At 39.4% G+C, this 27,236-nt stretch overlaps 1 protein-coding gene across 1 annotated transcript; it reads right to left on the minus strand.

Annotated features, from left to right (window-relative positions):
* Window positions 1-307: 307 nt before the first annotated feature.
* Window positions 308-26,409, minus strand: SLC13A4 (solute carrier family 13 member 4). Its single transcript, XM_023937678.2, has 16 exons — window positions 25,824-26,409; window positions 20,136-20,264; window positions 17,421-17,557; window positions 17,032-17,213; window positions 16,297-16,351; window positions 14,743-14,779; window positions 14,037-14,114; window positions 12,566-12,750; window positions 11,295-11,414; window positions 8,325-8,426; window positions 7,120-7,221; window positions 5,960-6,057; window positions 4,618-4,748; window positions 4,107-4,268; window positions 2,465-2,602; window positions 308-1,807 (listed from the first exon to the last, which is right to left on the minus strand). Exons 1-16 carry the CDS (start codon window positions 25,920-25,922, stop codon window positions 1,670-1,672), a joined length of 1,893 nt encoding a protein of 630 aa, XP_023793446.2. The 5' UTR covers window positions 25,923-26,409; the 3' UTR covers window positions 308-1,669.
* Between the last annotated feature and the right edge of the window lie 827 nt (window positions 26,410-27,236).

Here is a 27,236-nt window from a genome sequence, read left to right on the forward strand (position 1 = left end):
CGTTGCTATTCAAAATGAAATTTACAGGAACTACCAGGAATAGCAATTATCTTGCTAAAAGATGCCCCTTCCTGCTTTTGGAACAAGGGCTGAGACATGCTTTTTTTTTTTTTTTCCCCATAATTCTCCCCTCTGCCAGCCTAAGACCTTTTATTGTACCTGTTTATTTCCAAGATGGGTCTGTGGGATCCCTCTGTTTTGACAGAAGCAGTAAACTAACACCTCCTGCTGTCTCAACACTGCTTCTCTAAGGGTTTCTGGGTTATGGGTGAAATATATCCAATTGATGTTCGCATGGAGCCCCAGAATGTGCAGTAATGAATAATTTATTTTATTGACATTTTATTTTTGCAGAATAGACATTCACACTATCAACTAGAGAGACTAGATTAAAAGTGGAAAGCATAAAAATTCATTAAAGTGTATGTGTGATTACATGAGATTCAATCATTCTAATCTACAGGTTAACTGTATTGACATTAAAGAAATTATTAAAAACTGGACATAATACATGAAAAGACTTAATGAGTGTCAGAGGGATCCAGTGAGGAAAGCAGGGCATTCACTTTGTTGATGAGAGATAAAGAGGTTGGCCTTTTGGCTTTGTAGTTATTTGCTCTCGAGCCAGTTTCCTACCTTGGAAGTTCCTGCTCTCTGGGCTGCTAGAGAGCAGGGGGTGTGACATTTCAGTGAATGCATAGGATGGGGAGATACACCAGCACCACTCCACTTCAGCCCTCTCCCTTCTTACTCATGGAGTAGCACTGAGTGCCATCGGGGATGAGACTTTGTCTGTCAGGGGAATCACAAGTGCTTAACAGCAGCCAAAGAGACAGGAGAGCGATAGGGGGTGTTGGCCTGGTAAGGTTTTGCTGCTCAAGCTTCCCCTGCTGAAAGAACTCCCACTGCAGCAATAATTAAAAAGGTCTTGAGCAAAACTTTCTGTTCCTGAAGCTTCCTTCCAAAGCTGAGACTGCAAGTACTGCAATATTGGAAACTTATACTAGTGCTGTGCAAAAAAACCTCCCATATTCTCCTCCCAAGGAGATTTCTCCTTCCTCTCTGGTGGTTTCTATTATCCCTTTGAAGTGCTGTAGCTGGTAGTTGGTAGCGGGATTTCTGTCCAGGTCATATGAGTTAGGTGGAAAAGTGGTTTTTGCAAAACAGTGATGAGTCATCTCAAAAAAAATAAGAATTTGCCTTCAAAAGAAGTAGGCTTATAAAAACTCCTCTGGATTTGGGAATAAGGCTCACCCTGCATTCAGTGTAGAAGCCAATAGTAGGACTGAATTTGCTACTGCTGAGTACACCAGTGTATGTGTACTTGTCTTCTGCTACTGGAGTCCTACATACAAGTCCTACATAACTGCTCTAAGGTGTGAAAAAGCTATAGGCAGGTAATTTGGAGGAGTGGATTTTTTCTGAGTTATGGTATCCCAGAGAAGACAGCAATAGAGCAAAGCTAATCTCCCCTTTTAACTCATGCTGATTTTCTGAACTGAAAAGCTGTTGCAGAAGACTTCCCAGTGGATTTTTTCATGGTTTTGCAGTGGATCCTGGTTCTATCTATGCATAAGTTTCCTTCTTTCTTTCATAGGTGAAATGTATGTTCAATATTTTGTTCCAACTTGCTTTGGTCTTGCACTTTCGCTCTTTTTTTCATTGAAGATTATGTTTGGCTTGTGATGTTGCTGACTGTTGCCCATTCTGGAAAGGTGTTCAGCTGGAAGAGCCTAATTCCCCACGTGTTGATGGCCACCATGACAACAGCCAGACCAATTAGATTTACACCCAGGCCAGCTTTCACCTGCAAAAGCAAAATGCATCAGAGCAACTTGATCAAAAACAGTTAACATAGGGAAAAAAAAAGAAAAAAAAAGAAAAAAAAAAGCATTAGGATCTATACTGACTCATATATAGTGTGATAATTTATGTATAGTGATTTCTAGAACAAAAGAAAAAAAGCATAAATGAGAGAATATGTGTCAGGGTATATGTTGGAGTATTCAGGAATGATAGTTAGAGACTGATGCCGTTCATTCACTGCTCAGTTTGCCACTTGGAGTTCTCAATTGGATAATCAGAATGGGGAATTAAACCACACACACACAACTTAGTGTGGAGCTGTGTGATAAATCTAATTTCTTATGCTCTCTTGTGCTTGTCTTAGTAGGTCAGTGCAAAGGATTGCATACTTCTAAAGCTCTTTAGACCATTACATTCATAAAAAAATACAGCTAAGAAATGTGTGCATCCTACAGCAGATCTGTGATTGTTCTTAACCTGACAGCTCTATTGTGTAAAAGCAGTGCAGACATCACTAATTAATATTAGCACCAATATAATACTTTTTATTGCACCAATGCAATTATTATTATTGATTATTATTGTTGGCTGCTGGATGTGGGACTAGGTGTTGGAGTTGCATGAAGCACAGGAGGATACACCCAGTGCCAAGACTCACCATATCTTTGATCTGGCAGTGCCCATAACTGAAGACAATGGCATTTGGAGGGTTCCCCACAGGCAGCATCACCGCAAATGAGATGCACATGGTGACAGGAATCAGGGTGTATAAAGGGTTGATAAGCAGGGTTTCTGACTGGAAGAACAGAGGGACAGAAGGGTTTCACCTAACCCATAAAAGTCACAGCTGACAATTAGTATGAAAGGACTCTCTCTGTTTGCTGTGAATCTCACCTGACAAATTTCTAAACTTAGGTGTGGAAGTATTTATTGGTTGGCTGGGGTTTTTTATAACAGTGCTATAATTTTGAGGCTCCAGGGATCTCTCTTGAGACATTTCACCATGAGGGAGGGTGGAGTTTGCTACTATAGTAGGACACCTTCACTCTTTCTCCCACTTGTTCTCTGTGTCATTCTGTATTGTGTCTTTTGGACTTTAACACTGACCGTTGCTTCAGTGCTCATCCACAAGAACTCACAACAAGTTTAACACAAAGAACTGGCTTCTTCCCGTTGTTGAATATGTTGTGAGGCCGTTATGTGATGTCCTCCTGAATAGTGCTTAAGAGAACCAGCTATTCATGATCCAAACTTGCATGGTGAGAAGGCAGAGATGATGGAATGTTCTTTACAGTGGGCTAAAGAATGCAGTGTTCAGTGGTGGTAAAATTTTCCATTTTCATTTACATCGCTTTGGCCCAGTTTTATATGAGAGGGAGAAGGAAGGCTAAGCAAGGCCACAATTATTTTGGGGAGGGAAGTGTCTCCAGGTTACTTTTGCAATCTAAAAAGAGAGTCTGCCTTAAGATGGCATTTTATGCTACAAGTAGATTGCTGCTCGGAATATTTTTTCAGGAGAATCCCTTTCTGCATGGAGCAGAGGCAAATCTGAATTCCTAAGCCACAGAAACACAATTACATATTTTGATCTGACCACATCTTAATATTTACTCAGAACTGTTCCCATAATATGCTTTAGGACAATCCCATTAAATAGTTATAATGGGAAAGATGATTTATGACCTCCATTCTTGGTAAGAAAATTTTCACATTACGTAACAAATAAAAAAGGAAATTTTTCTGTAACTGCTATTCCAACATAAAATTAAATTACTATCTCTTTCTTCTACCTTTGTCAACAGCATCCTGATGTTTTTCTGCCCCTTACAAACATCTCTGCTTTCCATGGTGGAAGACAGTATGCTTACCAGATCAACCCCTTGAACACTTCTAATTCTGAAATAAAATTCAGGACTCCAGTCTTTTCTCACAAGTAGGGAGCAGGTGACTACTATGTAATGAACAACACCTTTAAAATAACACTGCCAAAAGCATCTCAAGCTTGATGTGAAATTCACCTAACTCGTTGATTCCATAGTCACCTTTTCTGTACCTGGCATATGAATTCCTCAATGCACTTTGCCTGATAGGTATTCTAAATTCCTTGATGCTCAGATACACTTTTGGCCGCCCAATTATATTATTTCACCTAGTTCCAAGACCACAGAACAGTAGCTTGGGAACAGGCTGGGTGAACGTGGTGAGGCATGTGAACAGAGGGCCAAGACCCTGACATCCTGAAAAATTCCCACAGGCTTGTGAGGAAACAACAGACTAAAAATGTCACTATTTTAACTCACCATGCTGCATAAAATAGGTAGGAAGATGGTGATGGTTGCTGGATTACTAACAAATTCTGTTACTATGGACACCAAGATGCAAGCCAGCAGAGTTACAGCCCAGTAGGGAAGGCTGCTCAGGGAGAGCATTTGACGTCCAATCCATGTAGAGAGGCCGGAGGTCTGGGGAAAGGACAGAAGCACAAGAATTACTAAATGCTTGGTATGTTTGTAAAAAACAGATTCTTCTTTCTGTGCCAGTTTACATTAGAGAATCCCACCAGAAAATAATGTTTAGGTCTATGCTTTCTGCATTTCCTTTTGCTCAGTAAGCTAGATTTCACTGCAGTGTTTAATAAATAGCAAGGAAGACATATATTGAGTGCAGGGAGTGCAGCCTACTACATTATGTACAAACTTGTAAGAGTCCACATCATAAATCCAAACTGAGGAGCATAAAAAGGAATAAAAGAGCAGGTTGATAATATGTTTAGGAAGGTGGATAAAAAAAACCCCCAAACTACACCAGTACCTTGCATCCAGCTGCTAAGGCATAACCTCCTCCAACCAACACTACGATCTCCCAGGGCATGGTCTTTTGGAAGTCCTTCCAGGTAATGATGGGCTCCAGTGTGTTAATGTCTGTTGACTTTTCACCATCTCCTATATCAAATAAAGTGTGTGACTGGTGTTGTACAGCCCTTTTTGCAAAGATCTTCACATTTATTCACAAGAACATAAATAATTGAATGTGCATGGGACTACCTGAGAGAGAGGCAAAGAGGCAGTGCATAGCCTGTTTCTCTGGATAGCCTGGCCTCAGAAAATGCAGTGTATTCATTCCACACACCCTGACTTTCCCTTGGCTGCTCTGTTGATGTAAATAGTTGCAAACTATTTTTCATGTTACAGCTTTTTGAGGGACTGTGAGCTGTGATATGCATGTACATATATTTGTAGACCACAGAGATGGTGTTATAATGGGATTATATTATCAAAGAAGGGCTATGAAGCAGGCCCTGATGCTTGATGAAGTGCATTTAGGCCCCTAGATTTTATCTAAGGACATTTGGGTTTTTTTAGTGCCTGAGTGTTTTCTTGAAGGAGGAGTTAGAGAGTTTCATATTTTCCTAAAACTTGTATAATATATGACAAATATATTATATGTTATATACATATAATACAGAAATTTATATGTTTTTAAATAAAGAATATATTTATTATATATTTATATAGAAATATTAATATAGACATATATGTTTATATAAATTTATAATCTCTGCACAAGACTGTGCAGAAAATTCTAGTTACATACAGCAGTGCTGAAAGACTGGCACAGCCAACCAATCAAGCCACTGAGTGCTACCCAAACAAATGTGAAATAATGTCATTATCAAGAAGTCTGTGAGAGAAGCATTTCACAAAATTGGAATATTGTTTGGCACTTTATGATTTCTTTTTTGTTTATCTTAAGATATTACAGAGATTTCCACTGTATAAATGATGACTAATTTTTTTACTTGGGTTTATCTTGAGCTGATTTTGCAATATAGTTTTTTAATACGGAACTCCATCTAAACCTTTCCTAAAGCTTAGTCCTTGGTCCTAAATTTTAATAACTCTGCTAGCACAGAAGAGGTGTCAGTCTCAGGTTCAAGACCTGTTTGTCATCCTCTGAATGAGACAATATGAATTAAGGCAAAGAAAAAGGAGATCTGATGCAGGAAGGGCTGGTATCAGAGGAGAAACTGAACCTTAACTTACCAACATAAAAATATCTTCTGGGAACTTTTTACAGACCAAAAAAAAAAGAAAAATCATTGAAAAATCATTGAAAAATGTACCAGCTCTCTTTCTTACTGCATTCTCCTCACCTTTTCTCCTTTTTCCAAAACATGGCTTTTTTGCTGGAATCAAGAAAAGGAGAAACCCAAGAAATACAGAAACAGTGGCATCAGTCCGGTAACCTTTCCTAGGAAAGAAACAGCGGGATTTATTTTCATAAAGGCACATTAACAGAAATATTTCCAAAGCAGGTACATAGCTCCAAGCACATTTCTGCAGGTACAGTTGTATTCCCACATCTGAAGTCATACTAACAGCCCACTAGAAAAGTATGCCTGCATATCAAGGGAACAAATTGGATTTTTTTCCCATTTATTAACTGAGTCTGGTAGCCAGCTTCAATCACAGCTCAATAATTTTTAACATTCTGGTTGAAGAAAAAATAGTCCCTTTTGGTTTACAAATCTATTAACTTGGAGGTACAGAAATATAGTGTGTTTACTGTGGTGGTAAGAAACAGTAAACACATTCTGGGGAAAAGCCAAGCCCAACTGATCCTTTAGAATTGAACTGTAGATTGATTTTAAATTAAATGTTTAAAACTCTTTCTGTAAAAGTATTTTGAGGAGTGCCAAACTCCAGTGATCATCAGAAAATCACATTATTAGAAATCATTTTTCTCTCAAAATTGGAATAAAAATTAATTTTATACAGTAGCAATATAAAGAAAACTTACATTCAGATCACTTATACTTTGATGTGCAAAGTGTGTTAAAATAAGCTTTAATGTAATTTGTTTCAATATTATTTAAAATAAAAGAGAAATTATTTGCTTCAGTCATCATTCTCAGCAATATTTAATTGAGTGGACATTTGCTTGATAAAAGACTTTTTGTCAAAAGTTTTAATTTCAATTATACTTGCAATATATTCTAGTGAAAACTTCTTTATTAATGCACTAAAATATTTTAAGCTCAACATCTGACCCTCCTATTCTATTACATTTGAAGTGGTTTAATTTACTTTCTTTACATAATTTACTTTGAATACTGAGAATGAATGGAATTTTTCATCATACAAACAAATATAATTAAAGAAAAAAAAAAAATCCTAATTTTTTAATAAAGACTCCCTTTTCCATTGCTTCATTAAATGTGGCTGATGATGTCTTAGGGGAAAATATATATATTAGGAAGTCATAAGGAGCAAAGTTGTATTCCTGTGCAGTTGTTTAGGGGATTTTACTCACTTCTCAAAAAAAGATGACCATCCTGGTACAAAGCCAGGCTCACGAGTGAACCACAGCAAGGTCATCAGGATGAAGAAGAATGCAGTCACCATCTCAGGATAGCTAGAAATGAAAAACAGAGAAAGCTAGGAAGTAATTCCAAGGTCTGTCTGCAGAGCAAGTTCCAGAAGAAGTAAGAAAGTAGAAACTGGCTTCAAAAAAGGATAAAAACCATGTGAAAAATAGCAAGGAAGATTAGTTTGAATTAAAGAATTCTACATTTGGCTCCCAGCTTGAAACCATCTAAACCCAGTAAGAAATAGGCTAAAAATAGCCATCTGTATTTGCAAGACGATCATTCATGAGCAAGACCTGAAGGAAAATATTTCTAAATGCTTGTTTTGTATTTGCATTATTATCTGATTAAATGTGTTAACAAGGTGACGTTCATATTAGCATTCCACTGTAAACACAGTCTTGCATTTTTTAGAAGTTTAGAAAACCTAAGTGCAAATGACAATGTAAATTAGCACAGATGGTGCACACAAGGTGACTTGAGGATACTTGAGGTGGCTTAAGGATTTTTAATTTAGCATAGATTTAAATTAAGAAAGATTTCATATTTAGGCACAGCCTGAACAACAGTCTAGTTTCAGAGTTTATCATATTCAGGCAGTTGATCTGCCAATATTTCCATTAAAACAACACAAAGCTGTTTTGTGAAGGAAGAATTCTGTGCCATATTAGCCCTTTCGAAAATGAAAATCTTGCCAAATAATCTTTTCAAGAGACATTTCTTGCCATTGTGCATAAATATTATAGACAACTGGGAAGGCTGGACAACTCATGGCATAGGAAAAAGCCTTTGCTGAACTCTATCCACTAAAATAAGTATGTGCCTGAATTAGGAGAAGGGATCGTTTAGTGTTCAAAGAAAAACCTTGACTCAGATAACCTTTGAACCCTGTAATAAACTCAAATCCTCCCTTTTTTCCCCCCATTTTCCTCAGAAATAAATGAGTCACATGTTAACTTAGGCATGCTCGTATCAAAGTCTTTGATTTTTGTTCATTTTTGCATTTAGTTCTATTTCTGTCCTGGAAGGGAGGAAAATGAGCTGGGAGCTTTAGAATAAGCTACATGAGCCCAAGGCAACATGGAGAGCAATAGGAGAGAATGGTTTGGCCTAGAGAGGCAAATTCCCAAGGAAGGCAGGTCTGGTTTACCTAACATTTCCCAGTTTCTTGTATTCCTCTTGAATTCTTCTCTCTGACATTTCTTCCCGTTTGGTCTTCTTCTTCTTGCTCACAGAACAAGTCTCTTTAAAACTGAGATAGCACAATAAAATTAGTCAAGGGCATAAAGAGGGGGAGAAAAAGTAGTTAAAAAAAACCTCCTGGCAGTGAGTTAGATTGAAAATTCTGGTATCAGGGTCTATTGGGAGATATGTGACTGGAGCAAGGACTGATGGCAATGGGAAAGGAAATTATTGCGTGTAATATTTCATTAATCTGGTTTCAAGTTCTTTTAAGATTCTGTTGTAGACATAGTTGGAAGGTCCCCAGGGTGCTCTGACTAGTACTGCTTGGTATCACTGAGCCATCTTGAGCCATGGCTGGGCTCCCTCTGCGTAGGCTTCCTCAGAGAGCTGCCAGAAAAATCCAAAAGGCATGGCTAGTGTCTCTCACCACATGGAGAGATTGTGACAGAGGTCAGCTATCAATAGAAATTTTTCATGGGCTAACTATGCTTTCCAGTTAGATCAGGGTTATCCAACATATTTGGGGCCTGCTCTGGCTTTTGAGACCATATTTGCCTTGAATATTTAGGATTCATACTGACAGAAAGCTGTGCTCGGGATCGTGTTAGCTGCCACAACCTGTCTGCTTATGCTTATACTGTCACAATAACTGCTGTTTCTAAATCAGGCACAGCCAGAAAAGCACCACAGAGGCCAGGGGAGTCAGCCTGGTGCTCTGTCCAGGTGAAAAATGCCTGTACTTCTGCCAGGGACATGAAAACACAAGCATATTCCCTAGCTGGCTATATTGATCATCTTAAACATTTGTATGGATTTTAAGTGAATTCCTTAGTTTATTCAGTTTGCCTTCGTTCTATAAGAAGTCATGGACATTCTTAATTGAAATTAAGATGCTTTCAAGCTCACTTTAGCCCTCTCATTCTCTTCTTTCCAGAAGTGTTATTTTACTGTGCTTTGAGCCACAGATCCCTGTTTTTCACTCCAGCTGTACCCTCTGTCCTGTACACAGGGGTGTAACAGGACCTAAGCCAGTCTAAAAGAGGCAGCAGCAGTGACTCAGGTACCATGGCAGCACAACTTTTAGCTGATAATGGGTGCTTTTATGGTTCCTGCTATTTTAATATGTCACTTAGTACCTCACTAGGCACCCAAGCACTGGCCAAAACACGGACTGCAATCTCCCTCAATGTATCTGCTTAAGGCCAGACTCACAAAGGAATTTTCATTGTTTGAGATCCAGATGGGTCCTGTCTGGTCAACAAAAAGTCTTAACCAGGGTTTTCATTTCCCATGGGCAAATGGGAATATGTAATGCATTTATTTAGCTCACTTAGCACTGCCCTTCATCTAATTTTAAATTTTCTTGAAAATCTTGCTGTTAGATTTTGGTAAACTCTGCCAGAGGGAGAGACGAGGCTGGAAGAGCTTCCAAGCTGGAGGAGAAGAGCTAGATAATGGTTTATAAAGGACATTTCTGTACAACTCCTACCCTTAGCTCTTCTTTGCTGGCAAAGATCCCTTGATGTGTCCATTCTCTTTCAGCCTTGACCTGGTCAAGGGCCTTAAAGTCTGAAATGCTGCTCAGCTGAGCCAAGTAAGAACAGATTGATGGCACAGGGCTTCTTAGGAAAATAACATTACGGGAATTCATTAAACATTCATGCACAAGCATTAGGCAGCTGTTTCAACATGTTCTAAGTGTTTCCAGGCTCAGGAGGATGTGAAGGCAGAGTATTGAAGCCCAGCTCCCAACATTATGTTCTTTAATGAAGTGCAGTGAATAGAACTCAGAGATTAAGGAGCCTTGGAATCAACTAGTGCTTCTCAAAAAGTCAATAATGCTGCAGTCTCTGGTATTATTTAGAACAACATTAATCAGCATGGAGTCTTGGATGCAATGTGGAGTTTCAATTTTATTTTTTTTAAACCAAATTATTTGAGGGTCGTGTTAGGACTTGTTTCTTTTCAAGATTAAAAGGAAAAAATGTAGAGGGAATTTATATTAGAGGGAAAATATATATTTATTTTAGCCTTTTCATTTGGAATTACAAGACTCAGAGTCTGACTGAGAGGGGTGTGGAGCCATTCACCTCTAAATTACTTCAAATCTAGTCAAGGTCAGAAGCAAACAGAACTCATTATCAATTTATTTATTGACCTGGGTGAAACAGTGATGTCAGCTCAATTTACTTTTAAGAGTAAACTAAATCAAATTAATGGCCAATTTAATTCTGAATAAATGTGTCAGATGAAATAATAAATGATCTGCATCACAATTTAATTCAGATTAACTAATCCATTCTAAATGCACACATTTAGGCAGTGTTCATTAACTTTGTAAAGACAATATGTGCTAGACATATGAACTAGAAGACTGAAACTTTTTCTTATTTTGGGGCTTAGGGACTTACTGGTATTAAAGGTATTTGTCTCTTAGGCTGCGAGTCCTTTCCACTTTAAAGAAAAATATATATGGAGTCTACCTTTAATTTTACCTGGTTTTATGTTAATTTCATTGAGATGGAGGCAGATCTGAAAAGTAACTTTTTCACTTGCAGCTATTTTTCTATTTATCTTTTAAACTGTGCTTTTTGAAAAGGACTTATAGCAAGATTTTTGGTCCACAAGGGAATCCTCATTGTCATAAGAATGAAAAAAGCCCAAACCAACTGAATGTTTAGTGCAGATTTCTAGCAAGAATACCTGGGCACTTCAATCTCAAGCAGCAATACTCTACACTTTTGTCTGTGCAGAAGGTACTGTAAAGGGTAGCTAAGCAGTGAGATTTCCTCTGGTAATTGTTCTGGCATGAAGGAGGAAATTGTGCCTTAAATTCTGTCATTTGCCAGTCAAAACTTCATTATGAGACAGGTTTGAGAGGAGCTGCGGGTGCCCTGCTTTTGTAATCTGTGTATCTTGAACAATTTCCACTCACTTGCAGCCCAAGAACAGCCAGTGCAGCCAGAACCAAGTCAGCACCAACATGATGAGGGAGATGGGGAAACTGAACAGGAACCAGGTTCCAAAATTCACCACTTCAGCTTTTGGGTACTGGCTGTAAATGAAAAAGAGGATGCATGAGAGGTTAGAATAGTAAAGGGACAGGGGTCTCCAGTAGTCCTAGTTGCACACACATCTATAGGCACACATATCTGACATGGGGTGAAAGAAAAATTCCATCAGTTTGCATTTGCAGCTGCTGCATTACCTATGGAGACTGAAACCAACAAACAGTATAGCTCTCCAAACCTTTAACACCAGATAGTCTGGATTGTCTGGCCAGCTTCAAAAACACTTGGAAATACCTGAAGTGAAATTGCATCCCTACCTGTGGTTTATATTAAAGCTTCTTTTAGGGTTGTCAGACTTCAGAATGATTTCACCCCAGAACCTCTTTCTATGTCTTCTCATGGGACACACAAATATTGACTGAATTCTGCTGTGCTCTGACAAAGATGTTGGATGTGTACATTTGATGCAATTATCATAAAAGCAAAATATTGGAAAATTCTATAAAATCCAAATCCTTGGATTGAGCATGACTTCTGAACTTAGTCTTCTTTGCTACCACTGTTTAAGAGAGAAAAATGAGAGATATCAAGGCAGTGTTGGCAGCAGTAGATGGTCAGAATCAGATCTGAGCTTGGATGTGTTTCTGTGCATGAGAAGTACCACCAGTCTTCCGACAGAAAAACATTCATGTTTCTGACATTGAACCATTGATGTCTTTGAGAGCCCTGGGTCTATCACAAAGGAAGTACTTGGGTGATCAGGGAGCTGCTTCTCATCTTCTCTGGAGCAAATGTGTAAGGCCACATATCTAAGTTGGTTTGTTTTTGTGGGTTTTTTTTTTCACTGCATGTTGAGCAGCAGTTTTTATGACATTTCTTCTTCTGTGAGTACCTCTTTGTCCTCTTTGCTCTTTCTTCATAGCTTTAGTGTTTACTTTTCCAGAGTGTCTGCTGCTTTCATGATAATCAGTATGTCAAATCAAAAGAAGTTGATGTTACCTCAGTGTTACCACATGCTAAGGAGTTTGCACTTTGCATGAAAGACATGGATATGTATTAACTTTCAAACATTAACCATTGGTAATAACATTAGAGTAAAATTTTCCTTCGGAGAGAGTGTTCTTGAGGCAGGAAATGACCCACAAGGATGATAATGACTCACCCACCATTCTCACCAAACCCCAGTGTCTCTTACTTGTTGAAGTGCTCGAGGAATATGAGGCTGGTGGAGGTGCCGATGATGGTGCTGAGCCCCCCGATGGTGGCTGCGTAGGAGATGCTCAGTGAGAGGCATTTGCAGACCATGTGGTCGTGCCTGGTCTGGTACTTGCTGCTCAGGCCGAGATCCGAGGGCTCAGGGGGCAGGACCAGGATCTGAGCCTGTGAGGGGACACATTCACAAGGAAAGCAGGTGATCAGAACTGCAGCCCAGCTTGCTCTAATGCCAGAGTCATGGGGGGCCCAGAGAAGCAACAGGTTTGTGTAAGAGGCCAGGTTTTTCTTCTCAGGGATTAACTGGGATCAGTCCTGGAAACCTGCCCCAGGGCCTGAAATTGCCTGGTCTGTGACAAAAATGTAGAACAAGCAGTAATCAGACTTCTGGCTAAGGTTTGGGCCAGCTCCAGGTCTGACTGGAATAGCAGTGGGACACCAAAAGCCTTTGAGGGCTGCAGGGACGGGATGCCAGCACTGAGCAGAAAGAATCCATAATCCTTGAGGCTTAGGAGCTGCCACCACACAAAGGCTTGGTGAACTTTTCACACTTAAACTGGCTCAGGGCCTCTAATTAGGCATGGAGAGCTGGGGACCTCAAAATGGTGTGGAAAAGGCTGAGCGGTGCGAATACAGAAGGAAAAGATGCCAGAAAATTTTGCTCCAAAAGCAGCTTTCTTATTAGTGACAAGAAACAATCTGTGTTGGTAGATCAAATCCTTGTACTGGGAAAAATGGTACAGTACTTCAAGGCACTTCTCATTCACCCTGTAATTTAAGAATGAGGAAAACAGCAGCAAGCAGTTCAGAAAGGCTTGTTACATTTACTAATTTGTATTTTGATTTGTTTTTGAACTGTGAAGGCAAATTCATGTGTTGATTTTAGCCTATTCTTTCATGGACATAAACTTATGCCATTAGGATACTATGCAGTTTCATCCTGGATCCACTCAAGAGAAGTAGAAATACCAGAATGAATTGATTAAATGGAGGATTTTGAGCCTGGGTATTTTGGAAGACAAAAAAGGAAGTGGCTATTAAGAGTACCTAACAAAGTGGCTGAACAGATTAATGGTCTGTGCCTGCTGCTTTTTTCATTCTGAGTAGGGTTTTGTGTGCCAGGGGTTTTTATTTTTGAGTTGGGCTATTGTCCAAGGAGGATTTGCAGAAACAAAGTGACTATTACAGTCAAATAATAAAGGAAACTCGTGATCACATTACTGGATGGAAAATTAAATGAATTGTCCCAGGCATTGGGGAAGGGTCTTCTGAACATACCTGTGGTGGGTGCATCTAAATGGAAGCAAGAAAGCAAGAACTGGCAAAGGGCCAAGCTGTGGCTGTGGTGGGACCATGGAGAATGATTTCTTTCAAGGAACAAATCTGAAACAGTGGGAAGCAGGTGATATTCCTGTCTTTCTTTTGCCTCATCCCCAGGTCTAACATTTCCTTACCTGAGGGAGGTGCTGCCCGTTGCTCGTGGTATTCATTGTTCCAATAGGGTTGGCTATCATGTGCACACCATTCATACTCTGCAAGAAGGAAAATACCTTTGGATTAGTCTTTATTGTGTTCCTAGGGGCACTTGGAATAGAATTTGTGATGCTTTGTAAAGGTAGTGGGTGGCAGGCTTTGTGGCCAAAAAGGAAAAAGAAAAAAAGTTTCCAAAACTATAAGAAAATCCAACCCACTAAAAATCAGCTGTTAGTTTTACTCTGGGGATAGGAAAAAGGTTTAAACCCCCTGCTCTTTTTTTTTAAAGTCAGGTTATAATGATATTATGTCTTCTTCCTCTGTCATGTAGGAGACTCTACCAGGTCCCTTGAGCCTGTGAGTTTGTGATATGTGCAGGCTGCTGAAACCATATGGAATTGTTAGTTTGCTGACTGGATCTCAGGGTCTGCAGCAAGGAGTACAACAGACTTAGATTGTTTTGTATTTATGCTGCTGCTGCTGTTATAGAGCTAATGTTCCCCTATTGATTTGTGCAAGCAGGCTGACAGGTTAAATACAAAGCAGGGCATTCTGCAATACCTCCTTTAGCACCACACATTTGAAATAAAGGGACCAGAAGTTTTTTTCAGAGCTGTGTGCATTTTGTTCTGCTGGTTCCTGCATTAGAAGATGGCGTAGCACAGAAGATACCACTTATGACAATACCTTTGAGTGCATCAAGGAGCTGAAGTCAGTAGTAGCACTAAAAACAAAGAAAGGGAAATATACTTTAAAAATGCCTGTTCACCCAGCTCCTGCAAGAGGAACATGTCGTGGGTAGGAGGGGCAACATCTGCAGGAGAGCTAGTGCCTACTGAAATGCTGAACACCACTCATTACAAACCTCTTATGTGAGCTCTTGGCCAAACAATAAGGGTCATTATTATGTTTCACAGTTCAGTCTCTAGCTGTGTAAGCGTGGAGTTCCACCTCCATGCAAGAAAAGATTTGTTTCTTGGTAGTATTTACCCCATTCTAGGAGAGGAGTGAATCACCAGGCAATCCAGCACTGCTGCTGCCTGTTTGAGTCAAGTTCTTCCTCTGCCAACTTTTCCAATGTTGTTTCTGAGTACCTACCTGTACCACATTAAAGCCTTCCCTAAAACCTGCCCTGTGTGGCATGTGGATCATGCAAACAATCCACTGAGCTTATTTCCAGAAGATGTGCTACTTTTCCTGCCAAATTCAAAGCTCTTTTTCAAGTAATCCTATTTTAATAATAGTTCTGTACAGAATATCCCACACATGCTCTTCAATAGGGTTTAAAGGGATTAAATGGCACAATGCCAATCCGAATATTTGATTCTATATTGCACAGAAAATATGGCTGGGATAAAAAGAGATAACCATAAATATTGGAGAACCCAAATAATTTTGATTAAAATTTAAAGTAAAAGAAAAATGTTTCTCTTTTATTTTGAATAGTTATGAACGATACAGAAGGAGCTCAAAAAGGGACTGTGCAGTTTTGTTCTCACAGTTCACAAGATGCTCCTCAAAATTGGCCTATAATAAATTTTTAGGACACTAACTTTGCATGCTGTCTTGTGTATCTTGAACTGATAGCTAATTAGATAATTTGACAAAGCAATTTTCTTGTTTTATCCTTTCCCCTTACTAGATTCTATCCCAAATAGAAACTACTAGTGTTTCAAACTTACAAAGAAATTTGTCTATATTTAAAGAAAACTTTAACAAATTTATTATGGGATGAGAGGTGGTTTTCTTGTGGGTTCTTCCTCCCCCCATGTCCCCTCACCCTCCACTCTCATCTCTCTCTGAAATGCAGGCAGCTCAGACTTTCTTCAGGAACACTCTGTAAGTGCTGTCCCTCTGGATATGTCCTGTGGGCAGTCCATGCTGCGCTTGGATCCTGTCCATCACTGTTCCTTCAGGGGAACAGAAATAAAAATCCATGGACAGCACTTTTTCACACAGCACAAACCCAGACCTCAAAAGAGCTCTCAAACCCCCAGAAATATTTTCCTTCTCCCTAGAATATCCATAGTGTTAAGAAATAAATGAATACTGTGAAGTTTTAGTGAGATCCAGACCATCGCATTAATCCCATTTGTCATGTAAGCCTTCCTTGTCAGTCACATGTGAAACATTCACTTGTAAGGTCTTGCTTGCCCTTCCTGGCTCTACTCCTGGGTTCATCTCATTGCAACCTGTGTAGGGCTCAAATGTCCAGTCCTGGTGTACAGGGCTCATTCTTACTCCTCATTGATGAAGATAAGCTCCAGTGAAGGCTGGCCGTGCTTTTCGCTGAGACCTGCAACAGAGGAACAGAGAGCAGCCCGTGGGGTGAGAGCTGAGCTGGGCCCCTGGCTCCCACCACTGCACCTGGAGGAGCTGCTGCAAACAGAAGCTGGTCCAAACAGTCCCAGGTAGTGCACTCTTGATGTGGCATTTTATTGTTTTGTAGTGTACTGATCATGTGCATCTGGCAATTAAAAGGCAGTGATGCCTACATGTAAGAGACAAGGTTGGATTAAATAATTTTCAGCCGGGAGACTGTAAAGTGAGAGAAAAAAAGGAATTATTTTCTTCCTAAACTTTTTCCATCTGGGAAGGAATGAACAAAGTGAACATTAGAGCTCTTATCAATTTTTTATTATGGGATTGTCAAGACAAAACTTCTGAGCGTCTTCCAAATTTCCTGGACTTTATTACCAAAGGTTTCCTTCTAACTACCCTGTAAAATCCTACGACCAAGAGTTTATGACACACAGATACATCAGACACCCTAATTCAATATAAATATTTTCCAAAGTCCTATTCTTCCGTCACTCCTAAGACTTCCTTACATATTTTGAAAGGAATATCACAAAAAAGAAAGAGTGCATATCAGTGTTTTTGGCAGTATAAGTCAGACAGATCAGACCTGGATAGAATTTGAACAATATCAACAAGTCTGGTCACTGATAAACAAATGAGAAAAGAGACAAATACCTATTGGCTTGTTTTCTTCGGCAACGGTGCTGCCTGCAGTCGTGATGACCTCGCACTCCTCCTCAGTATTCACCAGCTCCTGGAGCACTGCCTCCACGATTGGCATCACCATGGCTGTGGTGGAGGTGTTGGAAAGCCACATGGAGAGCGCCGTGGTGCAGCACATAAAGCAGAGGAGCAGCCTGGAGCGCGGCGCGGGGAGGCACGGGGAGCCAGAGGTGGCAGAAAAAGGAGGGGAAAACCTGTAAGCTTTCAAACTCTGAAAGGAAAGATGGGTGTGAAAAATGCCCCAAACCGAGGCAGCTTTTTGCCCGTGGATGGGAAGATCAGAGTGGTTTCAAGCTGCTGCTCTCAGCCTCAGACTACCCCAAAGCCAAAGGTTCACTCACATGCCTGGCTTGGCTCCAGCCATCATCACCATGCGCAGGGCAATCCGCTTGTGGAGATTCCACTTTTCCACAGAAGCTGCCACACAAATCACACCCATGAGGAGCAAAGTTGTGTTCTTGAAATATTCAGCAGCCACCTGCATTAAGGGCCAGGGGGAAGCAGTCAGTTAAGGAAGCACACAGAAAGCGTGTGAATGAGAAGAAATATAGCATTGTGCATTTTTGCACTCCCTGGAGTAGGAAGGACAGGGAGCTGGAGAAAATGAAGTATTCATAAATCAAAATATTCTCTTTAATCTCTTTCTTGTTGTGTTCACAAATAAGGCTCTCTCCCCTATTGTTTATAGTCTTCTCAGTTTCGAAGAGATCAAGAGAAATGTTATATCTGCAAGCAGGATGCTCAGTGCCTGCAGTAATTCAGTCATACTCAACTAGGCTCAGTCGGAAACAAGCACAGACAAAACTGCACTGAGGGCAGCTTATTCATGTGCTTCATCTGCTTTTTCATTCTGGAGGTATTGTTGTCTGTCTTGCCTATATTTATTCTTGTCTTGTTCAGCTTTTGGGCAAAGTGTGGCATCCCTAGAGACTACAGCATCAGAAAAGAAGTCCTTTGGGACTTGGTCTTTGAAGGCAATAAAAAATGGTTGGTATATTTCTGCAGTGATCCACAAATCCTGAGCCAAAACTTGTCACACTGGAAATCCATTTCCATTTTATCAGGAAAAGAGGGAAAAATTTCAAGAAAAATAACTTTAATTAAGTTAAAGACAATGAGAAAAACCATCATTCAGTAAAGTATTCAGAAACCACCTCCAAACCAAGAATTGTGGATGTGGGTCTTGCTAAAATATGAGAAGATATTCTGTGAAGCAACTTCAAAAATGACAAATTAGGCAAACCATAAAATTCTTGCACAAACATACACACATACTTCTGCAAAAACAAACAAAATGGGAGAAAGTAAAACTTACAAACAGATGCTTGGGGTCTAGCAAAAATTTTCATATCATTTTGATGCAATCTTCCCTATGCTGTTTCTGGAAAATTGTTCAAAACCATAATTTCTTCAGTTTAAAACTAGTTCTCTAATCAAATGTAGGTGCCAGTGTTTTAAAACAAGTAAGATCAGAGGAAGCAATAATTTTTCTATTGTCCTTTCTATTTCTTCTCCATAAAGTGCAAGGATGACAATAATGTTATTTTGTGAAATCTGCAACAAGTTATATATTTAATGACATTTATTTAATAAATCCCTGTGGTGACTAAATAGACTTGGGCATCATAATTGTGTGCCAGAACTTTTAAATATCATCTTTTTGGCTTTCTTACATTGATTTCTTTTTCATTAACTTTATTTTCCTGCTACCTTTTCAAAAAATAATGAGGTGAATGGAGGAAATGCATCAATCCAGTAGCATGAAGAATCTGTTTGGTTTTTTTCTCCTTTATTCCTTTCATAGCCACTTTGGAAAAATAAATGAATGCTAATAGTCTTATTAATATCAACATAAATATATATGACACACTGGCTCATGTTCTTAAGCCCCTGTGAGTAATTTGCAGCTTAAACAGTAGTAATTATCTAGGCAAGAATCGCTCCAGAACAGCAGATTGGAAATACTGCAACATCTTCATATTTGTTTATTTTTGAATGCAGGGATTTATTTCAGTTCCTAAAGCAAATAATACATTCTTTGCAGTAGTCTCACTGTCACTTTATTTGCTATTGCATTGAATTTCTCCCAGGGTGACATTAAATTTCCTTCTCCAATGTGCTGCCAAATTTTTAATGAAAATGCCCAACTACTTTACCTTTATATTAGGAAGAAAAGATTGTGAAAATACTGAATTCTGTATGAAAATGTTTCTCATTTTATTACAAAACTTGGGGGAATAAGCAGTCATAAAACTTGCATTTCATGCTTGTCTCCGTCCATTTATAGGCATTCCCACTGCTAGATTGTGAGAGAAATCCAACAATTTTATGGTTTCTATATATTCCTCTGTATTCTTATCTGTACTACTTGTCCTTAAATCAAATGTGCTGTCCCCTCATCCTCCAAAAAGAGATAGAAAAAAGCAGGGCAAAAAAAGCTGTGGGGAAAATAAAAAAGAAAATAAATCTTGGCATATGATGAAAGAAATTAGCATTCAAAAAAACCTCAAGTAAGCATATTCAGGACTGGCTGATCATAGAGACCTTTTTGTACAGCTGCTCCTTTGCCTGAGAACTCCTGGCTACAGTGCAGCAGTAGATTACAGCTTTGAAAAAGGACTAGACATTCACCTGGATATCAAAATTATCTAGTCTTTTGCAATAAATGGTAATTGGTTTTAGCATATATAGCCTCTTGCCTTATATGACATCCATAATAAATAAAATTGGAAGGAAACTTTTCAGAGTATCCTAGAGCTGCAGTTTACACGGATTTGAGGAGGGCAAAGGTGGGATCCTTTGGTGCAATGGTTTTGGTAATCGTTGTTGGTGCAGTAGAGGAAAAGATAGACATCTCTCCTGGCTAATATAGCCTATTTATATTCTATATCTATCTTCAGGTGAAGAAGGAGCTGGTGGGACCCAGCTACACCTTACAAGATGTACACTTCTGCCTCCCATACCCTGGAGTCTTGCTGTTGCACTAAGATCAGCCTCGTCCAAATAATTAGCAGAGAGTAAGAACATTAAATGATACAAACACACAACGGTCTGACCTGGCTGGACTTCATGACCCCAAAGAGAGGGTACAGGAAAGCAGGAACCAAGGCTGCTGCCCCGAGAGGCACTGCTTCAGAGACCCAGTACACAGCTGTCACCACGAGCACGTAGGCACACGAGGCTTCCTGCAGGGACAGAGCACAGAGAATCAGTGGGGAGCCCTGAGAACTCACCCACAGCATTCTGCAGAGTGTGGGTGCCTGGGTTTAAAAAAAACCAAAAAGGACTGCCTTGGGACCTCCAAAGGTGCAGCTGTTTGGGTGTGAAATCTTGGCTACCATCTGGTAGTGGATGTAAAGGACATCCAAAGGACAAAGGACGTGTCAGAAGATGACCCTAATGAACGTTTTCACACGTAATCCAGGGCAAAGCATTGGGATAAGCCCATTTGTCAGCAAAATAATGGCTTCAAGTGCATTTGCAAATTTGTTTGATTTCCCTAATCCAATATTTACCAAGCATACAGTCATGGCTCATCAGATTAGACCTGTTGACCTGTTATCTCTGCATATTTTTCTCTCCAGTCCTGGACAAACAGAAGAACTGCTAGTTCTCAGGACCAGATTACAGCATTCATATCTGCCATAAAGCTGTCCTGCAGTTATTTTGGGAAATGCTCTGGAAACTTGAGTTGTTTGTTTGTTTATTTGTTTGAACAGTGTGAAAACACTTTTTTTAGCTGGTTGTATTTGCTCAGGTCGTTTCTACAAACCTTTGGATGACCACAGGTCTTCAGGGTTGGAGACAATGGGTGGCTGGAGTTAAACAAATTTGGTGCTGTCCAAGGTTCTGGTAGAAAAAGGCGTGAAAGCATCATGGTGAGCAGTCATGGGAGCTGGGATATGATAGAGAAAAGTGCTATCTGATGAATATTCTTACAGGAAAACACAGCTAGTGTGTGGAAGTCTTCTGGTCCATTCCTAAGATATGTCTTTATTTATGCCTCTCATTGGAGTTCTCCTGATGCTATACTTCGAAACCTGGGGATATCTGCTGATAATAATTACAGAAACTATCATCAAGAAAAGGTTTTACCTTTTTTTTTCTTTCTCAAATTTAAAGCCAAGTCCTGTATTGGCCTTAACTTGCTGTTCTATGGCAGGTAGTAGGTCTGCACTGATTTACTTCAGCTATAAATTTATTTGTTCTTCATTGTGCACCAGATGTTCCATATGAGCTCATCGAGCTGTATGGAGTCTCAGCTCACAAATGGCTATTGTTTAGGAAATTAATTTTTCACAAATGCTATTTGAGTCTCTTAAAATATAATTTTATACATTATACATCCATCCTGGCTGGATGACTTCTAAATCAAGCAGCTTTCAAGAGGTCACACAAGCAATTCTCACAGATCTATGTGCAAATCGAAGAGCGTGTTTTAAATTTCATTGTTTTCAATCAGTTTTGTGAACAAAGTGGCAAAGCCTAGTGAAATTATACAGGGATGTAGGTTCAATGGAATGAATCAATAGCTTGTATTTAAATTCTTTATAGATGTCATTTTTACATTACCTCTAATAAAGAGCCACAATCAGCTGTTCATCTTTTTTTCTGAAGTACAGATTACAGTAACACCAGGCAGAACACAGTCCAGAGAGGAATGTAAGACAGATTGATATGTACTATTTCTTTTACCTGTGTAAGAATTGTAACCAAAGTTGCTCAGAAGCTTGGATTTAAATTAGCTGTCAGGTCTTTCTCTGACTCCTATTTCAGAAAAGTGCAACATTAAACTGGTATAATTCAACAAATTAGGTTTAGGTCATGTCAGATTTATATGGGATATTAGGAAAAATTTCTTCACTGGTATTTTGGTCAGGGTTTGGAATAGATTGCCCAGAGAGGTGGTGGATCCACCACCCCTGGAAGCTTTCAAAGGACATGTGGATGTGGCCCTTGGGAATATGGTTTAGGGGTGAACATGGAGGTGATGAGTTAGCAGTTGGACTTGATGATCTTAGAAATCTTTCCCAACTTTTCCAAATGATCCTATGACTTTGTGATTCTATTAAGCAGGGACACCAATATAACTGAAAGAAATTTATAAGAAAACCTAACTTCCTTTGAGCAGAAAAATGCCAATCACTTGAGAGGTTGAAAAGAGTATCTGAAAGGCTGCTGGAGAAATTCAGCTCTGGATTAGCCAACTTGCTGCTCAGTCACCTTTAACTACATTATGCCTCAAGTTAATATTCCACAGAGAGGAGAGTATAGGGCCTTTTTTGTGATCTCGTGACTCTGACACATTTTTAATTTTTAACTCATCATCTTCTGCTAATGTTTGCATGGGCTCTGTATCAGATTCAGCAGTTGTCTGAGGAGAAAAAGAACTTCTAATGAAAGAAGAATCAATAATTTTTATTTTAGAGCAGTCCAGATGTGTGTTGTGCCAAAATTAATAAGGTAAATTTCAGCCTAAGCTGAATGCAGACTATTTTCTCACTCCAAAAATGTACTTCTCTTTAATTTCTTTGGGTGATTGTTGTTATATTTTATTACTCTGTGTGTATCAATAAAGTAGGCTGGTAGTGAAAATGGAATAGGACAAAGGGAATTTTCATCTCTACTAAAACCTAACTGGGATGGCAACTAAGTTGTTGTATTTCCTATAACAGTAGGTTTTAATAATTTTACAAAAAAAACCCCAGATAAACTGTATTTTTAAATGGTACAAAACTATAAGCAAGTACTGGGAAAGCCAAGCTTGCTAATCTCCACTAAAAACTTAATCAGCTTGTCTGGCAACTTCATTTTTTTTTTCTCAGTTTATTTCCAAGAGAAACCATATTAATCTCTTCTATTTAATTAACTGAGTTTATATATTTAATTAATGGTTACCAGAGCTACTGAGTATTACACTGAAGCAGTGCCAGTGTAATTTTAACTGTTTCACCCTCCTCACTTGTTTTACAGCTGAAAATTTCTGTTAAACCCACCTCAGAGCTTGAAACGGGGAGTAGGAAAACATGGGATGGTTGGAGGGACTCTCATCTAAGTATCTGTCTTCAGCCAGTCCCTTAGGTGAAAGAAAAGAGGAGCTGGAAGGAAACCATGGCTAAAAACTCTACCCCAAGGGTCATGCATTTACTTCTGTAATTAAAATATCCAAGGATCTTGGAATTGTTAAAAGGAAGAATAAAGTCTAAGTTGGAAATTTGCCCACTTATTTTCCCTTTGCATATTTTTCATGCAGACATGTGGTTAAGCTCTGCAAGGAGGTAGTCCAGCCTCTGGAATAACATCTTTGATTTTATGGGATCATGCTAAAATTCCATCCTTCAGCTTGTGTAAATAAAACCAAAGGGGAATGAAAATATGTCAACTGTGGCTCTTCAGAGAATATTCTGTGTTTTAGGGTCCATTCTGCAGATTTGGCATATCAAGATGCCAACATCTCCTGGTACTGCAGGTGTCACAACTCTGCCAACAGGTGACTTTCAGGAGTCATCCAAATGTCTGGGTGCAGTGTGGCCACAGGAACAGTGGTCACAGAAAGCCTGTCCCCAAGTGACTGAAATCATGTGGCATGCCTTATGGCATCTCTGGTGGCTTTATGACAAAAAAAAAAAAAAAAAAAAGTAGATAAAGATTACAAAACAGAAGCAAAAATGCTCCCATGTCGCTGTAAACAATGAAGGAAATAAGGACAGAATGAAAAAGACCCTCAGTTTGTAAAACACTCACTTTTTTTTAACCTGAAAGGCATTTATGTATGTCCAAACCTGTGGGTTTTGAAGGGGAAAGAGAATTCAAGCAAATTTTCTCAAATTTATTTTTCACCCAACCAATTATTTTCACAAATATCATAAAAGAAGCTGTGGACTTTATTCCCATTAGCAGCATCTACAAACAATCCTGAGCTCTTGTGCTCCCTTTGATCTCTCTTGCCACTACATATAATTCTCCTTTGACATTTCCAGAGATGTGCTGGTATCATCAAAGAAACTGCAAACTGTTTCCCTCCAGAAATGCAAATATAAATGACCTGGTAGTTTCAATCTCTATAAAAATGACAAAAAAACTAATATAATTGTAAAAATATAAGCATCTGAGCAGGCATCTAATTTAATCTTCATATTCAAAAAGTAATCATAGTCAATGGGTTGTAACAAAGTAAAATCTGCACAAAAGCACTTGAAGCTGAGTTTATTTGGTGTAGATGCTTTCTTAAAGCACTATAAACATTTGTCCAGCTCTTGGTCAGATTGTCAGCTGTACCTTACCCTCTGTGGTCACCCAGATATGTACAAAATGCATGTAAACTGGATGGATTTTCACATCACTTTGCAGTAAAGCAGCACCACCAGGTGCAGAGTAACAGTGCAGAGGAGCTTGTACTGTGCAATAGCAATTCTTGCAGCAATCCTGTCAGTGAACTCCTGCTTCAGCAACCTTAAGGTGCTTTACAACCCCCTTGGCTGAGCATGCCAGGGAGCATCTCTTTTCATGTCACCTTTCCAGTGACATCAGGGGAGATTAAACCCTTCTGTAAAACAAGCCTCTGTGAAAGGGTGACCCTTTCTGCTCCCTGAAGGGCACAATTGTCTGTTATTCATTCCCTCTCTTGAGATAAAAGAGATGAAAAACTACTGTAAGAGAACAGCTAAACTACGTTGAAGCTCAAAGCAGGAAAACTCAAAGTGCAACATACAGTTCAGTGGTGCAGGAACATTTCCTTTCTACAAATCCTGGTTTATTTTCCAAACAAAACGTTACTGTTTTGTTTTTGAAATCAGCTATGCAATTTCCAATCCTTTGCATTTCTGTTGGATAAAGTGCTAGTATTCATGAATCCTCTGATACTTTAAGGAAGAATTAATCTTTAGCAGGGTAGAGGATGGAATGGATATTGCTGCACCTTTTGGACAGATTTATGTCTAGGTCGATGGGGAAGGACAAGCTGCAGATTTTTAATACATTGCAGATTTTGCTAAGTTAAATACCACCTCTGTAAGGTAGCAGAACATTGCTATTTCATGGGTTACAACTGTAGAGATGTGCAAAGAAAGGACTCTACCACACGGTCAAGGTATTCGGTATCTCCAAAGCAGTGTCGGGAACACAGCTGCATTCCCTCCTTCCTTGGAGTGAGTGTGTTAGGCACAGGATATTCCCTCCTTTGCACTGCTGTGCATGTCTCTGGGGCAGCATTTAGGAGCCACTGTCAGAGCTGCAATGTTCCAGCAGAGGTGCCTACACCTGCTCTGGAGCAGCCAATGCCTTGTCACCGAGTCCTGGGTCCTGCCTCACCTGAGTCGCTGTCTTTATAAACCCTCACTAAACTGAAAGTCCCCCCATGCATACTTACTGCTAAAAAACTCAAGACTCCATAAGCATCCCTTTTAAAGACCTCTCCTGAAGGAAAATATCATGGATGTGTTTGTTCTGCTCCCCCTTCCACACAGATATTTTTTTAGAAAGAGATCCAACATTTCTGCTTTAAAGCAGTGCTTTTCTAGCTTCACCTGGCTCTTCAGCTCTGCCTGTGACACGACTCAAGGTAGCTCTAAGCTCAGTGATGATTTCTCAGGGACCCTCACAGTCCTTCAAATTTGAGCCTTTGATTTTTCTAAGACCTGTGCTTCTTGATGTCTTTGGGTTTTTTTTGCACACTGTAAACTTAATCAGCAGGACTACTGCTGCACTCAAAGGCTTTGTTAAAAAGAGAATGAAAATGTACTTACACTGCTGGGGTATATGAGTGGCAGAGGAAGCAGCAGAAGTGGAATGAGAACAACGAGCAAGAGATTTCTGGATCGGAGAATCTCCTTCATCACTGCCATATTCCTTATGGTGGCTTTCTTCTTCTCCTCTGGTTCCTCAGGTATTCCAATTTTCACACCACGTTTTCCTTCACCTGTGCCTGGATTTCCCCCAGAGATCCCTCACAACCTCATCTCTTATCCCCACAGTCACCGAAAATACCTTTCTTAGTTTATTTATTCTTCAATCTGTTGTTTTGAAAAGGTTTTTCGATTAAAAAGACATTCAATCTATGTAGGGCTCACCAGCACATCCGAATTATTATCACACCATAGCACACAGAGGTTTGCAAGCTGGAGCATAGTGATCTTTTGACAAATCTTCTTTATAATTCAGACTCACAGTTGTAGATGTGTTGTATCCTTATTCCCATGTTTTATGAAGATTTTTTCTTCCATCATCTAGTGGTGTTATTTCCGTTTCCATAAACCAGGGGAGATACGTTTTGAGCTGCTGCTTTTCCTCCTGTTTGATATTCTGAAAGTCTCGAATACAGTTTCCTTTCTGCTGGAAAATTATGAAACCAAACAATTTATTTTTCAATGCATAGAAGTAGATTTTTCAGGTACTTCTTCTTTAAAGAAAGGACCAAATCCCTCCTCCATTTGCAGCTCCTTTGGATTTTATTTCTTTGCTTTTATTTTGTATCTACCTTTACCCTACTTTTGCCCTGAGCTTGGAATTCACAGGGCAGTAATTCCAACATGGATTATACTTGATCTCAAGATAAAATTTGTTAAAAAGCTACAGGCAACTCTAATTCACCAATGAGGACTGCAGAAGGTAGAAGTTGCTCCACCCATTGTCCCAAACCCAGTCAGAACATTTGAGAAAATCAACAGCCTTCTGACATTCATGTATAAAAAGACCTTTTTTAGGCGGCTGAACAGTTTGTTATTGTTTCAAGGTCCCAGTACTGCTGATAAATAAATAATCATTGTTTTCTGAACAGTATCTTTTGTCTTCATGTTTCTCCCATCACGACCCTTGAATGTTACTAATTCATAAGGCATGGGCTGATCTCTGTGCTGACTTGTGTGCCCTGAATAACCATAGGGTTCAAAATCAAATTGAGAATTTTTAGACTTTCTACTCTTGTCTTCTAGGGGAAAAAACCATTTCTCCAACTTTTCTGTTATTAATGCTTTTTGTGGGGTGGAAAGCACTGGAGATTTAGGACTGAACCCACTGGCTGGTTACATGCATGATCTGTACACGTAAGAAAAGGTACATTTGCCCTGTATCTCATGGGAAGAACACATCTAGGATTTTCCATGACCCCAAAACTTGCTTGCCTGTCCTCTGCCCACCCTCTTCTAGTCAGTGACAAACTG

Source organism: Cyanistes caeruleus, chromosome 4, assembly GCF_971803275.1.
Source record: "Cyanistes caeruleus chromosome 4, bCyaCae1.hap1.1, whole genome shotgun sequence".
Lineage (NCBI taxonomy): Eukaryota > Metazoa > Chordata > Aves > Passeriformes > Paridae > Cyanistes > Cyanistes caeruleus.

Excerpts from the sequence above, each read along its gene's own strand:
- SLC13A4 (XM_023937678.2), bottom strand. The coding sequence starts at position 25,922 with ATGGCAGTGATGAAGGAGATTCTCCGATCCAGAAATCTCTTGCTCGTT. Across the intron at positions 12,751-14,036 it reads ACGGGCAGCACCTCCCTCAG|GCTCAGATCCTGGTCCTGCC; the intron begins GTAAGGAAATGT and ends GTCCCCTCACAG. Across the intron at positions 1,808-2,464 it reads ACTGCCAGATCAAAGATATG|GTGAAAGCTGGCCTGGGTGT; the intron begins GTGAGTCTTGGC and ends TTGCTTTTGCAG.